Here is a 15,002-nt window from a genome sequence, read left to right as displayed (position 1 = left end):
ACTCACCAGACTGTAGCCTAATCCCTGGATTGCCATGATTGCCTGCTCTGTAGGAATGATTTCTGTCCCAATTCCTGATCCTCACTCTACTTGCTTTCTGGGGTCAAAATACTACCCTGAATTTCAGTGCACTTGCCCAGGGCCCCAGCTCGTTGCCTTGCCTGTATCAGGCCCCTCTCACTGAAGAGTGGTCCAAGAGCAAGGCCAGTGTCCTGCTTCACATCAGAAACCTCCTCCTCTCTTCTCATTCTAACCACAATTTCAAAAATGGACTTCCCTCGTGGTCCAGTGGTTAAGATTCCGTGCTTCCCCTGCAGGGGGCACGGGTTTCGCATGCCATGGGGTGCGGCCAAAAACAAAAAACAAACAAACAAAAAAAGTAATGAAAGCTAGAGCCTTCTGCAGCTGACTCCCCCATCTACATAATTTTGGACCTTTGGCTGTCAGCTCTGCCTGGGATGGCACCACCCCCTCTTGGACACTATGATTTGACTTTCAGCCACCTCTTTGGATTGGAGAAGTAAGAAGAGTAGGAGAGTGTGCTATCTCTGGAGCCAGGGAAGGAGAAATTTTTAGGGTAAAAGCCAATTTTCAAGCCAGCCAATTCCTGCAGAAAGATGAAGGAAAATGAGGGTGGCCTTAGATTGTTTGATTTGGTGAGAAGTAGGTCATGGTGACAATGAAGGAGGATGGTTTCAGTAGTGTGGTGGAGACAGAAACCAAATTACAAGGGATATTGAATGTTTTTTACAATAGAGAAACTTAGACAAGAATGATTCAGTCATGGTGAAACCTTTATTTAAGCCTGTCCTTGCATACAAATCACAGAGCATGTTCACAGAACTTCACCCTAAAGACTCAATCCTCGTAGTTTCTCAGTGCTTCCGATTTCCTTCTTCCCTGTCTTCTTCAATCTTTCTTCTCTGTTCTCTTATATAGCCTACTTACCCCTCCTCATTTTCAACTATGTTCCTAAACAGGGATATAGAAAAAAACCTTAATAAAATAATGAAATCTCAAAACAATAAACAAAAACATGTCAAGTCTCTCCTGGCCAGGATGAAGAAAGATGTGAGGGAGGCTCCCTCATCTCACCCTTAGCAGCATGAGAATCTAAATAAGCAAGGGTAAGAGAAAATTGACCTGTACAAAGAACTGGCCCTTCTTTGCCTTAAGCTGCTTAGGGGTTAGAAGTGGAAATACCAGACAGGAAAGACATATAGGGGAGTTGTGGAGGAAGAGAACATACAATTAGGTGAAAACCACTGTCTTCAGGAAGACTCCAGGGAAGAGAGTAGGCTAGAACAGCAGCAGAATTCTCTGAAGAATCCCTGGAATACTGACTTCCCCTTTGCTATGGAGACACAGGGCACCGCATGCCCCATTTGCTTCTTTCCTCTGACTGGAATGCCTCCCTCCTTCTCTGACTGGTGAGTTTCCAGGAAGCCTTCAAGATCCAGTTCAATCTACACCCATCTGATGATGCCTTCCTAACAGAAGTCTTCCCTGGACAGAGTTCCCTCCTCCATCCTCTGGGCTCTCATACCTTCAACTACAAGGCATGTGAGGTACACGGCTCTCGTGAGAGGTATGAGGCAAGTGTCCATACCTCTAAGTCCACTGTAAAACTTGTATTTGCTTACAAGTCTGTGTGCTGGTCGGGAGCTCCCTGACCTTGGGATCCTTAGTGCCTCACATCGTACCCGGCACACAGTAGATAATTAATAACTGTGAGGGAGAAAGGAGAAAAGATAGAAGAGAGCAAAAACATGGGGAAGGAAAATCAAGGTGGAGGAAGAGAGAGAGGAAACATCTGACTCAACTTTCCCTGGCCAAGAAAAAGGGAAATGGATTCAAAAATCTCTGGAAGAAAGGGACAGAGGAAGAAACCACTTTTCTGGGTCTCATCTGCCTCTCACTCTTCCCTCTGCCACTTCCTCTCACAACTTAGGACCTCACACCACACTGTACTGTTTTCTCTCCTGATCCCTCGATTCACCCCAAAGGGAAGGAAAGAAGCCAGCCAGCCTCCTGACTTCTCCCACCCCATGCCCTCAAATCCTGTTTCGTCCCTTTGCCGCCATGGGCGCCTCCCTCCTTTCCCTCCTCATCTTCCCCGCCTGCAGCACTCCCACCTCGTCGCCTTGGCATCTCGGGCCCCTTTGCTGTGCCAGGTCCAGACAGGAGCGTCCTCCTCAGATTGAAAACCAAGAGGCTCTTAGGGGCAGGCTGTGGTGTACGGCTGAGGAAACGCTAGACTGGGTCTACAAGTTTACCTGAGAAAGAACATTGTCAGGAGGGTTTTGGTGTCCCAGGGATTGGAGAGTAAAGAGAAGCAGCAACGGCAGTCCTTTCCCCACACTCCTCAGCTCTTTCACGGATGGCCTCTCCATGTTTTTCTCCTTCGCCCATTGATCAGAATATCATTTTCCCAACTGACCTCTCATGGCCCCTACACCTTGGCTATTGACGCTTCTCGACTGTCTGCCCGGCCAGATGCACTTTCCCCACCAAGAATCTAAACTTTGTACAGTTGCCCCTGGGTCTCCTCTCCTTACCTAGGTATTCAGCTGCCTCTCCTTCCCCAATGCTCTTTCCCTAGGAATTCCAGAGCCAGCTTTTCATCAATGCAGATCATATATACAAAACCGCTGTGTGAGTTGTAAAGCACTGTGCTAGAATGAAGTACGATCATGAATAAAGCCTTCTCTTTATCCCTGCCCCCATTATTTCTATCCTCTCAAAATGTTTCTTATCCCTTCCTCACGCCATCCACCACCGCTCCCCCTTCACCCGGCAGGTTTAGTCTGGTGTCTTGTGGGAACCAAAGCTATTTGCTGCACGGTGGGCAGTGTCAGGATGCAGGCAGGCATCTCAGCCCGAGGCCTCGGCAGAGTTCCCAGGCACAGCCATCGTCCCAGGCCAGGACAGAAGGCGTGGATAAGGTGGGAGGGGGCGTAAGTACGGTGGCTGTAGCCCCCCAGCACCAGTAGCTCCCCCTGCAGCACAGCGCCTGCAGCCCCGACATGGGGCGAGGGCAGGGGGGTCAGGTGAGTCCAGCTATCAGTCCTTGGTTCATAGGCCTCAAAGCTCAGCAGGTCCCCAGTCTCACCTAGCCCACCCGCTACATACAGCCGCCCACCCAGAGCAGCCATGACGTGGCCAGCCCGAGGTACCCCCATAGGGCTCAGAAGTGTCCCCGGCTTCTCAAGCTTGGGGTCATAGTGCAGCAACGAGGCCAGGTACTGGCCAGTCCCGCTGCAGCCGCCGCTCACGTACAGCTGGCCCTCCAAAACAGCAGCTGCGTGGGCAAAGCGTGGTGCTGGAAGAGCAGGTGCCGGCCTGTGGAAGAACAGGGCACGTGATCAGGCAACAGTCATCTTCAGTTCTCCTCTTCCAAGACTCCTAGCCTCTCCCTGATGCCTGAAACACCCCCTTCCCTGCTCACCTCCAGATATTGAGCTTGGGGCTATAAGTCTCCACAGAGCTGAGGGCAACACCACTGTCTCGTCCACCCAGGGCATAAAGCAGTCCATCCAGTGCCACCAGGGGGAAAAAGCTCCGAGCCTGGCACAAAGGTGCCATCTCCTCCCAGTCCTCTTGCCTGGGGTCCCACCTGGACACAGTGGGAGGAGAGATGGTAAGAGTGACCCTGGGAGTCTGCGGTTGGCTGGGCTGCCAACCTCCCACAGCTGCCCACCTTGGGACCGGCCGCTCTCAGGGACCCATACCTGAGAGTCGAAGCCAGGGTGTTCGAGTGGCCGTAGAAATCCTGTCCGCCACACACGTAGAGCTCACTTCCAGCTAGGCTCGCCGCCCCGTGCCGAAAGCGCCCGGGGGCAGGCAGGGGAGGCAGCCGTCCCCACTCCACAGTTCGAACCAGTCCTACGCCACAGCGAAAGGCCCGGGCCCACCACACTCCTCGGGACGGCTGTCTCATGGCCATGTCTGATCTGAGCCCGTCCCCGCCAATCACTACTAGTGCTTGGTCAGGCTCCCTCCATCTGCCTTGTCCTGGAACCTCAGCCTCCACCATCAGCTGACGCAGCAAGTCCGGGCTCAAGGGTGGAGGCAGCCCAGCCGCGCGTACCCTCCGCAGCTCCCTGGTGGACATACGGCCAAAGCGGACGCATCGAAGCAGGGCCTTGGCCTCTGACTCCTGGGTGTCAGGGTTGGCAGCTAGCCAACGCCGTGCAGCCGCAAAGGCCTCGAACTCCTCCTGCAAGTGTAGCTCATCGCTGTCCAGGAGCTCAGCCAGGCAGGCGACCGGTAAAGATGGGAAAGCGGAACACAAAGCCACAGCAGGTAGGTGGGTGAGGAGGTAGTGACGGGCTTTGCTCCAGAGCCTCTCCAGCCCAGGGGCTTCAGCCATGAGGATCAGGGCCAGGCAACGGGCAGGGTTGAGGCCTTGTGCCAAGGCTCTCTGGCACAGAGCCAGGCAGGAAGAGCTCTGGTACTGCAGAGCAGCCTGGGCGGCTCTCAGCAGTCCTGGCCACCTTGCCCGCACAACCCCAGAGTAGGCAAAGGAGACAAGGAGTCGCAGGTCCTGGGCAGAGATGGTATGCAGAGACACCTCTGTGCCCTGGGATTCCCTCATCCCGCTCAGGAGCATGGCCCCAAAGAACTCACTGCCACAGGCGAGGGCTGCTCGGTGCACTGCAAGAAGGAGAAGCAGAGGAGGACCCAGAGTGTTGCAAACTGCGAGGCACTCTCCTGACTTCACAGCCCCAACTTTGGGCCAACCACCCAAGACCACAGGCCAAACTGCGGTATATGCACCAGAACCACATGGGGTGCTTGTTACAGTGGTTTCACGGACCCACCTCCAGAGATTCTGATTCAGTAGCTCTAGACTGAGACCCTAGGAATTTGTGTTTTAACATATTCAAGCACCCTGCATGTTTCTCATGTTAGTGGCCTGAAGACACTTTGAAAAACATTGCTTTAGTCTTTTTGATGCAGGCCAATTAGAGAAAGGGTCTTGATCAATCAAATGAAGATGCTACAGAGAACATTTGCTAAGAGGGGGTACAAAATAAACTGCAAAGACCAATGTGCAACTTATATAGGTCTTTCTATATTGTGCACAGAATAAAGTTCTTTACAATTGTAAGAGCCACTGACATCAGCCATTCTGCTAGTCAGATTTTACTCAGAAAGTGGTGCCACACTCAGGAATGGCTGTGACCCACACTCATCTAACTGCCATCTCCTCTTACCCAAGATTTAGTGCTTGTAAACTGGAAACCTTCAAAATCACCTACTTCAATTGCTCCTTTTAAGATATGGAAACTGAGCCCTAGTGAAAGGGAGTGATTTATTTTCTACCTCCGTGCGGTGGCTGTCTGGGCAGATCACTGTAACTGATGTCAGGCTGCAATGAGCATACTTGTGTATCAGTTCCCTGCTTATCTGCATGGCCCTCGTGACTCTGAAAATGTCCTATTCAAAAATGCTATTAAATAACTAGACCTTATATGCTCCCTAATGTAATTCAATTTGAGGCAGTTGGCATCAAGTATGGCGTATCCTTACCAAAATATTTAACCGAAATCTAATCAAACCTTCAGATCTAAATTCAAGTTTATAGGAAATTGAGAGGCTAAAAGAATGAGTTAAACAAAACCATGAGGGAAAATGCTTACAAATCTAGAACATGGAGCACTCTATAGGACAACTAATCTTGTTTCTTCAATAAGTCATTAAAAAAGGGAAAGAGGACTGTATGAGAGTAAAGGAAGCTTAAGAGACATATATCTGAGTTCAGTGCAAACCTTGATTGGCTACTGGGTTGAACAGAGCAGCTCTAAAAGACACTTTTTTGGACAAGTGGGAAAATTTCAATGTGGACTATGCGATATTAAGAAATCACTGTTAATTTTGTTAGATATGATAAAGAAATTGTGGTTACATGAGAAAATGTCCTCTTTTAGAGAGACGCATACCCAAGTATTTGTGAGTGAAATGTCTGAGATTTACTTTAAACTTCAGCAAAAAATAAAGAAATGGAACAAATATAGTAAAATGTTAATTGTTAAGTCTGGGTGATGGGTGTTTGAGTGTCCATCTTAATATTCTCTTTTCTTTGCTATGTTTGAAATGCTTCATAACAGAAAAGAGAGGAGGACTTCCCTGCTGGCGCAGTAGTTAATAATCTGCCTGCCAACGCACGAGACACGGGTTCGATCCCTGGTCCAGGAAGATCCCACATGCCACGGAGCAACTAAGCCCGTGCGCCACAACTACTGAGCCCACATGCCACAACTACTGAAGCCCATGCACCTAGAGCCTGTGCTCCGCAACACGAGAAGCCACCGCAATGAGAAGCCCCCGCACCGCAACAAAGAGTATCCCCACCCGCTGCAACTAGAGAAAGCCTGCGCACAGCAACGAAGACCAAACACAGCCAAACATTAATTAATTAATTAATTAATTAATTAATTTTTTTAAAAAGGGGGAAGTGCTGCTAGAAGTCCTCTCAGGCAGGTCACACAGACCCAAGCTCCCAGTGAGGCTTATGAACATCAAGCTGCTTTGATCAGTTGCAGCATGTTCACCTCTCTCAAAGGGCAGGTGATATCGGCGTGGCTTTCCACTGTCTTTTTGAGCAGTAGGTAGTAGCTTGGTGCTTCCCAAGCAGTAAACATTAGTAACAGCTTCCACGTACATATTGCCTGAGAAAATCTGCATTACGTAAAGCAGGTAAGCCATCTCATCTTCCATACCATCAATCAGCCTATAGCTCAGAGCCACTGACAAAGGATTCACAACCACCTGTATTTTGTGCCCCTTCTCACTCATCATTATTCCTTAGAATTTTAAGTGACAGGTTCCCACCACTAAGTTGGAATGTTTCTTAAAGGAAGTGAAAGCATATTGAATACAAGGATGTTTAAATTCCAAATCCTCAGGAGAATTTTATAACTATGAAATTTTAAATTCCCCCTCCATCTAGTGCTATTGGAAATGATAACAAACACTTTAGAAGTCTGTTATGGACTGAGTGTTTGTGTTCCCCACCCCCACCAAATTCATATGTTGAAGCCCTGATCTCCAACGTGATAGTATCTAGGTGGGGACTTTGGGAGATAATTATGTATGAGAGTAGAAACCCTCATGAATGGGATTAGTGCCCTTATAAGAGGAGACATGAGAGAGATGATCTCCATCTCTCTCTGCCATGTGAAGATACAGTGAGAAGGTGGCCATCTACAAACCAGAAAGAGGGCCCTAACCAGAACCTGACCTTGCTGACACCCTGATGCAGCCTCCAGAGCCATAAGAAATAAATTTCTATTGTTAAACCACCCAGTCTATGGTATTTTTGTTATAGCAGCCCAAGCTGACTAATATAGGATCCTTTTCCTTTGGGGAGTCCCAGAAGCACTTTGGGTCCCAGTCATTCCTCCAATGAGCAGTAGCTCTGTGACTTTGGACTTGTCTTAAAGACTGATTTCCTTATCAATAAAGTGTAAGAGCTGAACTAGGTAATATCTAGTTATTACTAGATATAATAAAATCCCTTTTTTTTTTTTTAATAACATTTTTTTTTTTTTTTTTTTTTTTGTGGTACGCGGGCCTCTCACCGCTGTGGCCCCTCCCGTTGCGGAGCACAGGGCGCAGGCTCAGCGGCCATGGCTCACGGGCCCAGCCGCTCCGCGGCACGTGGGATCCTCCCGGACCCGGGCACGAACCCGTGTCTCCTGCATCGGCAGGCGGACTCTCAACCACTGCGCCACCAGGGAAGCCCTTAAAATCCCTTTTAATGTTAAACTTTTATGTGTCTGCACTCTGACTCCATTTGCCAGGTGCTATGTGTCTTTGACTTGACTGCATAGGAGGCAATGCATAGCCTAGTGAGAGCAGACTGGGTTAGTGGATGTGGGCCTGTATCCTGGTTTTCACCTATTAACATCTCTGAATTTAATATTCTTTATCTGCACCCAGGGATAATGATATCTAACTCACTAGTTTTCAGTGAGATGAAAAGATATGGCATGTGTAAAAGAAATTCCTGGTACCCAGTACCTCACTAAATGTTAGTAGAATCTGAATAAATCTCAACTTATTCAACCCTCTTCAGCTTTCCTGGTGATGAGCAGAGTTAACTTCAAAGTGCCATGAACTGGTAGCCTTAAGATTCTGGCCAAACAGTACCAGATCTTGCTCACTAGCTGTAGGGTCCACGTCTGCCATGGTGTCAAGCTCACTTAGGGGAAAGGACACACTGAATTTTTCCACTGTGTTCCTCTGGCTTTTCCTGTGTCCTAAATAGAAGATGCCAAGAAGGGCCTTTGGTTAATCTTTGCTTGAGTCAGTCACCTCCTGCTTGTTCTACTGGCATGGACTATAGACCCTTAGCTCCAGCCAGCTGACTGTAAATTTCTTGTTTCTGGGCACAGGAAAAGCCACAGCATAAATCTGTCGGTGCTCTTAAGAAAACAACTCAACTGCGCATGCCCCATTCTCAGTGGGTCAGGAGAGGTGCCAAAGGTCACCCCGGGGAAATCCTGACTGCAGCAGGGATCAAAACCACTATGGTAGGGACCGAACCACCCGCTGCTTGCACACACCATTCCAGGTGGCATATGCGCCTGCATTAATGTAATGCCCCACAGACCCTCACCCCGCAGCCGGCAGCCGCCTGCCTCCAGCTCCAGGTCACACCCGATGCCTTCTTGGTACAGGAATTCCATGGTGCGCAGGTTCTCTCTCAGTTCCTCTGCCTGGCTGGGCTGCTTTTCATCTTCCCGGGTGCTTCCAGCCCCCTCGCGTCCCCACTGGGCCGCAGCCTTCACCCGGGGTGCTCCCAGGGCTTCAGCCGCCACCAGCACATCCCCCCGTGGGGCGGGTCCCAGCACCCCCTCATAGGCAAAGGTCAGCACGGCCTCCCAGGCCCCGGGGGTTACATCCAGGCTGAGGGGGCGTTGCAGACCTCTGCTGCCCAGCAGCCTGCCTCTGAAGAGGCTGCTGACTGCGGCCAAGATCACCCGATGCACCCCGTATACTCGCCCCCCGACTGACACGTCTTCATCCAGCAACAACCTCTGCTCTCGCAGCCGCTGTGCCTCCGCGAAAAACTGGCTGGGATGCGCCTCGCTGCGCAGCTCCTCGGGCTCCTCCGCGTCTTCTCCGTCCTCATCCTCTTCCTCCTCCTCTTCTTTCTCTAGGGACAAGGCTGGAGAGGGAAGGCTCCCCGGGGCCATGGGCCTGGGGCCAGGCTCTTCCAGAGGAAAGGGGGGCAAACCTTGATCCTCGTCCGGGGACGGAGACCAGGAGGGGGTTCTCCTGGTGGCCAAAGGGAGGCCAAGGCCGTCCTTCCGGACCGGAAGAGAGACTTGTCCAGGGTCTGAGGGACGATGTGCCGAGTCCGAGACACTCATGGCCCAAGCTCACTGGATTGCTGCAGGTAAGCAGAGGAAAGAGAAGAGAGGGTAAGAGCTGGACCCACAGAGGCCAGAGGAAGCCCTGCCTCCAGTCCGGCGACATGTCAGACCCTCTTCCTACTTCAGCCCCCTCCCCCCATCCCAGGGCTCGAGCGTGTAGGCTACACCGCGCAACTCTGAGGTTTCCCCAGGTGCAGCAAAGCACACAAGATCTATGCGTAAAAATCCAGTACCCAGAACTGTACCCCGCCCGTCTAGCCACCATGCCAGTAGTCACCCTCCGAAGACACCAGCGTTCCGCTTGCCCTCTCACTTGAGCCTGCTCTACTCCTGACAGCGTGGCAGGACGGAACGCGCCCCCAGGGCCCCGTCCCTGACCGAGCCCAGCTAATTATAGGCAGTGCTGGCAGTCTGGGGGCTGGTCTCCAGGTGCCCAAACTCTGACACCCAATCCCCTGGGCCTGACCTGAGAGGACCTCCTCCCCCCTTCCACTTGTAGGTCATGCCCTGGTGCTGAGCGAGGCAAATTCGGAAGCCAGGTAGGATGTAGGGATCTGGTGGAGTGAGCCAGGCCAGAAAGGCTTCCTTCACTGGACTGGGCTGGACCGGGTGCGTGAAGAAAGTCTGGACTCTGCACACCCGCAGGAAAGTGGGGAGAAAGAGTGAAGCGTGTGTTTGGGGTCAGTCCCTGGCCTTTGTTGATTTTTCTGTTCATGATAAAGCTGGGACCCTGGAGCGAACAATCCTGATGTAAAACTCAAATATAACACATCCATCTGGTCCAACAAGGGCAGAGGGGTGTGGGAGGTGAAGGGGCACGGGTCAGGGCTACCGACCATTGGTGACCCACCTTTAGAGAGGGGTTTCCTCCCTGTGCCAACGTGGAGTTGGTGCTGAGAGAGCCAAACCCAACCCTCGGGCTGCACTCCTCCAAATGGGTAAACAGAGAGGCAGCCCATGGCTGTCCTGGCTTGTGAAATGGGCGATAGTGACCAGCCTCTGCGTGGATCCTCTTATGGCCTCCCCTTTGCAAGCCAAGGTGGCCAACACCTTGGGCCCCCACCAGGAAGAGGAGGAACCGCTATCTGGCAGAGACAAACCCCAGGTCAGCCTCTGCCCTCCCTCTGCCAAAAAGGACAAGTACACTGGACCCTGATCTGCACTCTCTGCCAACCCCATGGTCCTGGGACAGCTCCACCACAGCCACGTGTCTCTGGAGGCTCTGCTCGGCTCCACCATGGAGAGGCCCACACCCCACAGCGAATCCCGAAGGTTGGATGAAACCTGCTCTTCTGTGCAGTCATCCACCTTCCATTAAATGCGTCATGACTGACCTCCCCCCATAGCACCTCCAGGTCTGTTAGCCGTCCTTCTTGTTGCTGACCTGCTGACTGGGGCAGGGTCTTGGGATCTCAACCAGGGGACAGTATTACTTCCACCTCTGCTCAGGAGCCCCATGTGGAGCCACACTCCCCAAGAGATGATGTGGAGAATTCGGGGGCCAGGCCTGGCAAGGCCCCATTGTGCTTTATCTGGGTCACGGGAGTCATGGTAACAGATTGGTGCTCAGGGTTCCCAAAGGTTCGGGATGGAAGCAGGGAAAGAGAACTTCGCTCCAGAGGACAGTCTCAAGGGTCCCTCTGAGGGTGAGAGGAAAGGGCTGAGGGTGACCTTGACTCCTCCCTCCCTGATGATCAGGGACATCATCCTCTACCTGCAGCTGCCTTGGATCACTGCTCAGGCTGGCATAGGTGTGGGCTCAGCACTCTGCTAGACAGTAGGAAGGGATTTGGGACTCGGCCTCAGTGAATTAAAGGAGCCCCATTCCCATCCCACTCCAGGGCTCAGATCACTCGATACCTTGCTCTCAGCTTCAGTCACTACTATCACCAACCTGTCTATCTCGGCCATCTCCACCAATGGCAAAGTCAAGGCTGGTGAGTCTGTTGTGACTCCATGACCTCTTAGGGCCCCGGTCCTGTTGGGAGTTGGTGCGACCGATTGCCTCTTCTTTCCTCTCCTCTCAGGTGGTACCTACTTCCTTGTCTTGCACAGCCTGGGTCCGGCGCTTGGCAGTTCCATTGGAATCATATTTGCTTTCTCCTATGCAGTAGCTGTGGCTGTGCATACAGTGGGCTTCACAGAGACCCTTTTGGACCTGTTCTGGGTAATGCCCATTCCTTTCCTTCATGCATCATTTTCTCAAGTCAGCTGACCACCCAGCTTGCATTTTCACGGCTCCAGCCTGGGCAAGTCATTTTAAGAATCAGATGGACCAATTAAAAATCCCTCTGACCCCCTACCTCTGTGTTCTGCCCTTCCAGGAGCATGGGGTGCAGCTACCAAACATGGATCCTGAAAATGAGTTTCGGGTGGTGGGCCTGGTGACTGTGACTATCCTTGTAGGCGTTGGCACTGGCAGGCGTGGAGTGGGAGTCCAAGGCAGGCGAGGGAGAATTGAGTTGGGGGTGAAAGGACTAAGGGGATGGAGGTGAGAGCTGGACAGATCAGGAAGGGGCAGAATGTGGGGAGATGTGGGATTGTGTGTGGGTAGTTGACAGAGCAGATTTCCAGGGACCCAGGCCTGAAACTAGCCGGTTTTGCTGGGAGAGACTCCACATGCGAGTTTTTTGAAGGGGAAAGTAAGGAGGACTCCTTCGGAGGATCTGTTGGGATAAGCACTAGACATGACTACCAGATGAGAAATGCCCTGGTTCTTGCTCCCAGTATTTACAATCTTGATATTCACCCCTCTGGCATGGGAAGGGATGCTTTGTAGTTTGAGGCAAGAAGGAAAAGAACCCCCGTTGAGCAACATTCCTTTATGGGAGGAGGTCGGTAGGAAACAGAACGAGAGGATTGGAGAGAAGAGTGAAGATGAGACAAGGAAAGTGAGGAGGAGGAGGAACTACTCCTTCCCTTCCACTCACCTCTCTGTCTCTTCTTCCCTCCCTCTTTCTCCCTCTCTATGGAGGGAGGTGGTGTCACCCATGGTATTACAGGCCCAGATTATCTTCTTCCTGATTTTCCTTTCTCTTATCAACTACCTGCTGGGGACTTCCTCCCCACAAACCCCAGCCAACAAGTCACTGGCTTCTTTGGGTACCAAGGTGAGACAGTGGGAAACTGACTGAGAAATGTGTCCTCCTCAGAAAAGAACCCTCAACTTCTGATTCTGTATGTCATTCACAAGTTGGCCATCAGACCACTCAGAGTCCTGTAAGTCCCTGGGCCAAAAATCCCTTATGCTTCCCAGCCAAACCTAAGACACTGACACTAAACTGGGTAGAGGGGTAATACAAATGAAGCCAGGAGGTGCTCCTCAAAACCTCATCTTTTCCTCTCTGTTCCTTCACATAAAAGCATTTTCTTTCATAATGTTGTCCCGCAGTGGGGGGCATGGTCCAGAGGGCAGTTTCCTTGGTATGTTTTCCATCTTCTTCTCCTCAGCCACTGGGGTACTCACCAGGACCAGTATCTCTAGGGACCTCAAGGTGACAAAGATGTCCAGGCATGGAGCACACTATCACCCCTCTTCTCTCTCCACTGATGGTTCAACTTTCGTTCCCAGGACCCTGCTACAGCTGTCCCCAAAGGAACCATCCTTGCCATCACGTGGACCATACTTTCCTACCTGGGCATCTCTGCCACAATTGGTAAGGCCCTCCACTCCTGCCTTCGGTGCAGAATGACCTGGAACCCTGGTTTCTGCTTCTCTGAGGGGCTAGGTGATGAAATGAGCCAGAGGCATTCATCTATTAAAAGTAGTTTATATGCAGGTAGGCCCCCATCCCCTCCTTCACTGGTTCTCTCCATCCCTCGTTTCATTAATGAATTGTATGGTGCTCTTTGATTATCAAATTTGGTTGTCCCCCCCCAACCCCGTGCACACACTCTTCCATTAACCGCTTTGGCACTGGTGGTACCTACAGTCCTACTGCTTTGGGTTGGGGTTCTCTTCCCATGAACGAGTGTGTCCCCTAAATCTCATTTCCAGGCTCCTGTATGATTTGAGATGTTTTAGGAAATAGGACCGACATGGGTGTGCAGAGTGGGAGCTGCCTAGGGTCAGAGTGCCAGTATGGCTAGTATTTCGGCAGATGTTGAGAGCCAGGGTCTTGCCTCTATGGGCTCTCTGATTACTACCAGGTGAGTGAACCAGAGGGGAAGATTAGAGAGATAAATCTTACCTAGCCCACTGCCCAGCATAGAGTAGATGCTCAAAAAACAGTAATGACTTAAGTGGATTCATGTAGGAGGAGCTGAAAACCGATGGAAGAGGAGTTTCTGTGGTAGGGGGTACTGGCTGTGGGGAAACAGTGGCTAATCTCTACCTACATCTGAAAAGGTTTATGGTTACCAGTTTGAAAGAAATGCCAGCTGGGCAGCAAAACAGAAAAACTAGAGTGAAGAAGCCCTATTATCCCTAAATCCCCAAGGACAGAAATTTCAAAGGATGACATACTTTCTGTTCCCTTCTGTATCTGGGGTTTCCTTTCTCTGTAGCCAAAAGGCTTTTGAAGACTTGGTGGTCTTACAACAGGTGCAGAAGCCACCACCAAAGGAGAACTTGGCACCTACCTCTCTCAACTTGACTCCTGCTCCTTCAGGCTACATCCCTGAGCAGAACCTGAAGACAAACCACAAGCAGGTAGATATACAGGAACAGGGCCATTAAAGTGGGGGCAGTTGTCCCAGAGTACAAACTGACAATGGCGTTCACCTTGTCCCTGCTCACTTTTCCTAACCATGCAGTCAGAGTGGCACATGTGCCTTCATAAAGTCATATGGCAATATTCATGCCTTCATGAAGTCCTATGGCTGCCCTCAACAGTCATGAATCTGGGAAGATTTCAAACTGCAGGGGCATAGAGCTCAGGGGTAGGACTAGTCCAATGGCTACAGAAGCTGAGGAACAGGTTCCGTTTCTTACATAACAGGAGCCTGCCTGTGATCCCTCAGTCAGCCTGCCCTGGGGCCCTATACATGACCTGGCTGGAGATGCTGTCCAGAGGCCTGACATCCCCCATTGCCTTCATTTGTGGAAATCAGCAGTACACACTCACCCTATACTGTTAGTGAGACTCAGGAAGAAAGACAGCTAGGAAGAGGAGTCCATAATTTAGGACTCAAGGAGACAAGATTTTAATCTCCTGGCTCCACAAACTTTTTTGAGTCTACTATTGGGTAGCCCAAAGCTTTGGACACACAAGGATTTTACAACAGCCCAAAGCTTCCTAGGGAGAGAACTCCCTGACTACGCAATACGAACTGCATCTGCAGTGCCAAAGAAGGTCCTTCCTCCACAATTCATTCCACCCCATGATATTAATAAAAACTTACAAATAAATACCTGAGGCTAATGTGTAATAACATACTTGAAAACTCCCCAAACCTAGAAAAACAGATTTTTCCTGTTCTCAAATATATTCAAGAAGAATTTATTTTCTATCTCCATCTCAAAGTTTCTACTTTAAACCTCCACGCCTTAATGCATTTCAACCCATTTATGTGTCTATCCTTTGTAAATGAAAAAAGAAGCATTTATCATCACTTTCTACTTGGAAAGTAATCAGAAACTTCCTCTTTCCCCAAGCTCATGTAATCCTACTTTTT

The 15,002-nt window shown here is 50.7% G+C and overlaps 1 protein-coding gene across 8 annotated transcripts; it reads right to left on the bottom strand.

Annotated features, from left to right (window-relative positions):
- Window positions 1-776: 776 nt before the first annotated feature.
- Window positions 777-14,230, bottom strand: KLHL33 (kelch like family member 33). 8 transcript variants are annotated; one of them, XR_010839633.1, is made up of 6 exons: window positions 9,664-9,753; window positions 8,627-9,403; window positions 3,732-4,656; window positions 3,449-3,616; window positions 2,136-3,342; window positions 777-972 (listed from the first exon to the last, which is right to left on the bottom strand). XR_010839633.1 is itself a non-coding variant. In XM_067028887.1 (6 exons), the coding sequence occupies exons 2-6, from the start codon at window positions 9,381-9,383 to the stop codon at window positions 2,790-2,792; spliced, it is 2,322 nt and encodes a 773-aa protein (XP_066884988.1). In that variant the 5' UTR covers window positions 9,384-9,403; window positions 9,700-9,764; the 3' UTR covers window positions 777-2,789. The 8 variants fall into 8 exon arrangements, 7 of the variants coding, with proteins under 7 accessions (XP_066884988.1, XP_066884987.1, XP_066884985.1 ...); XM_067028887.1 differs by having other exon boundaries at window positions 777-3,342; window positions 8,627-9,166; window positions 9,248-9,403; window positions 9,700-9,764; XM_067028886.1 differs by having other exon boundaries at window positions 777-3,342; window positions 8,627-9,166; window positions 9,248-9,403.
- Window positions 14,231-15,002: the final 772 nt, after the last annotated feature.

This window comes from Kogia breviceps, chromosome 3, assembly GCF_026419965.1.
Source record: "Kogia breviceps isolate mKogBre1 chromosome 3, mKogBre1 haplotype 1, whole genome shotgun sequence".
Taxonomy (NCBI): domain Eukaryota; kingdom Metazoa; phylum Chordata; class Mammalia; order Artiodactyla; family Physeteridae; genus Kogia; species Kogia breviceps.
This window is presented reverse-complemented; position numbering and strand designations above follow the sequence as displayed.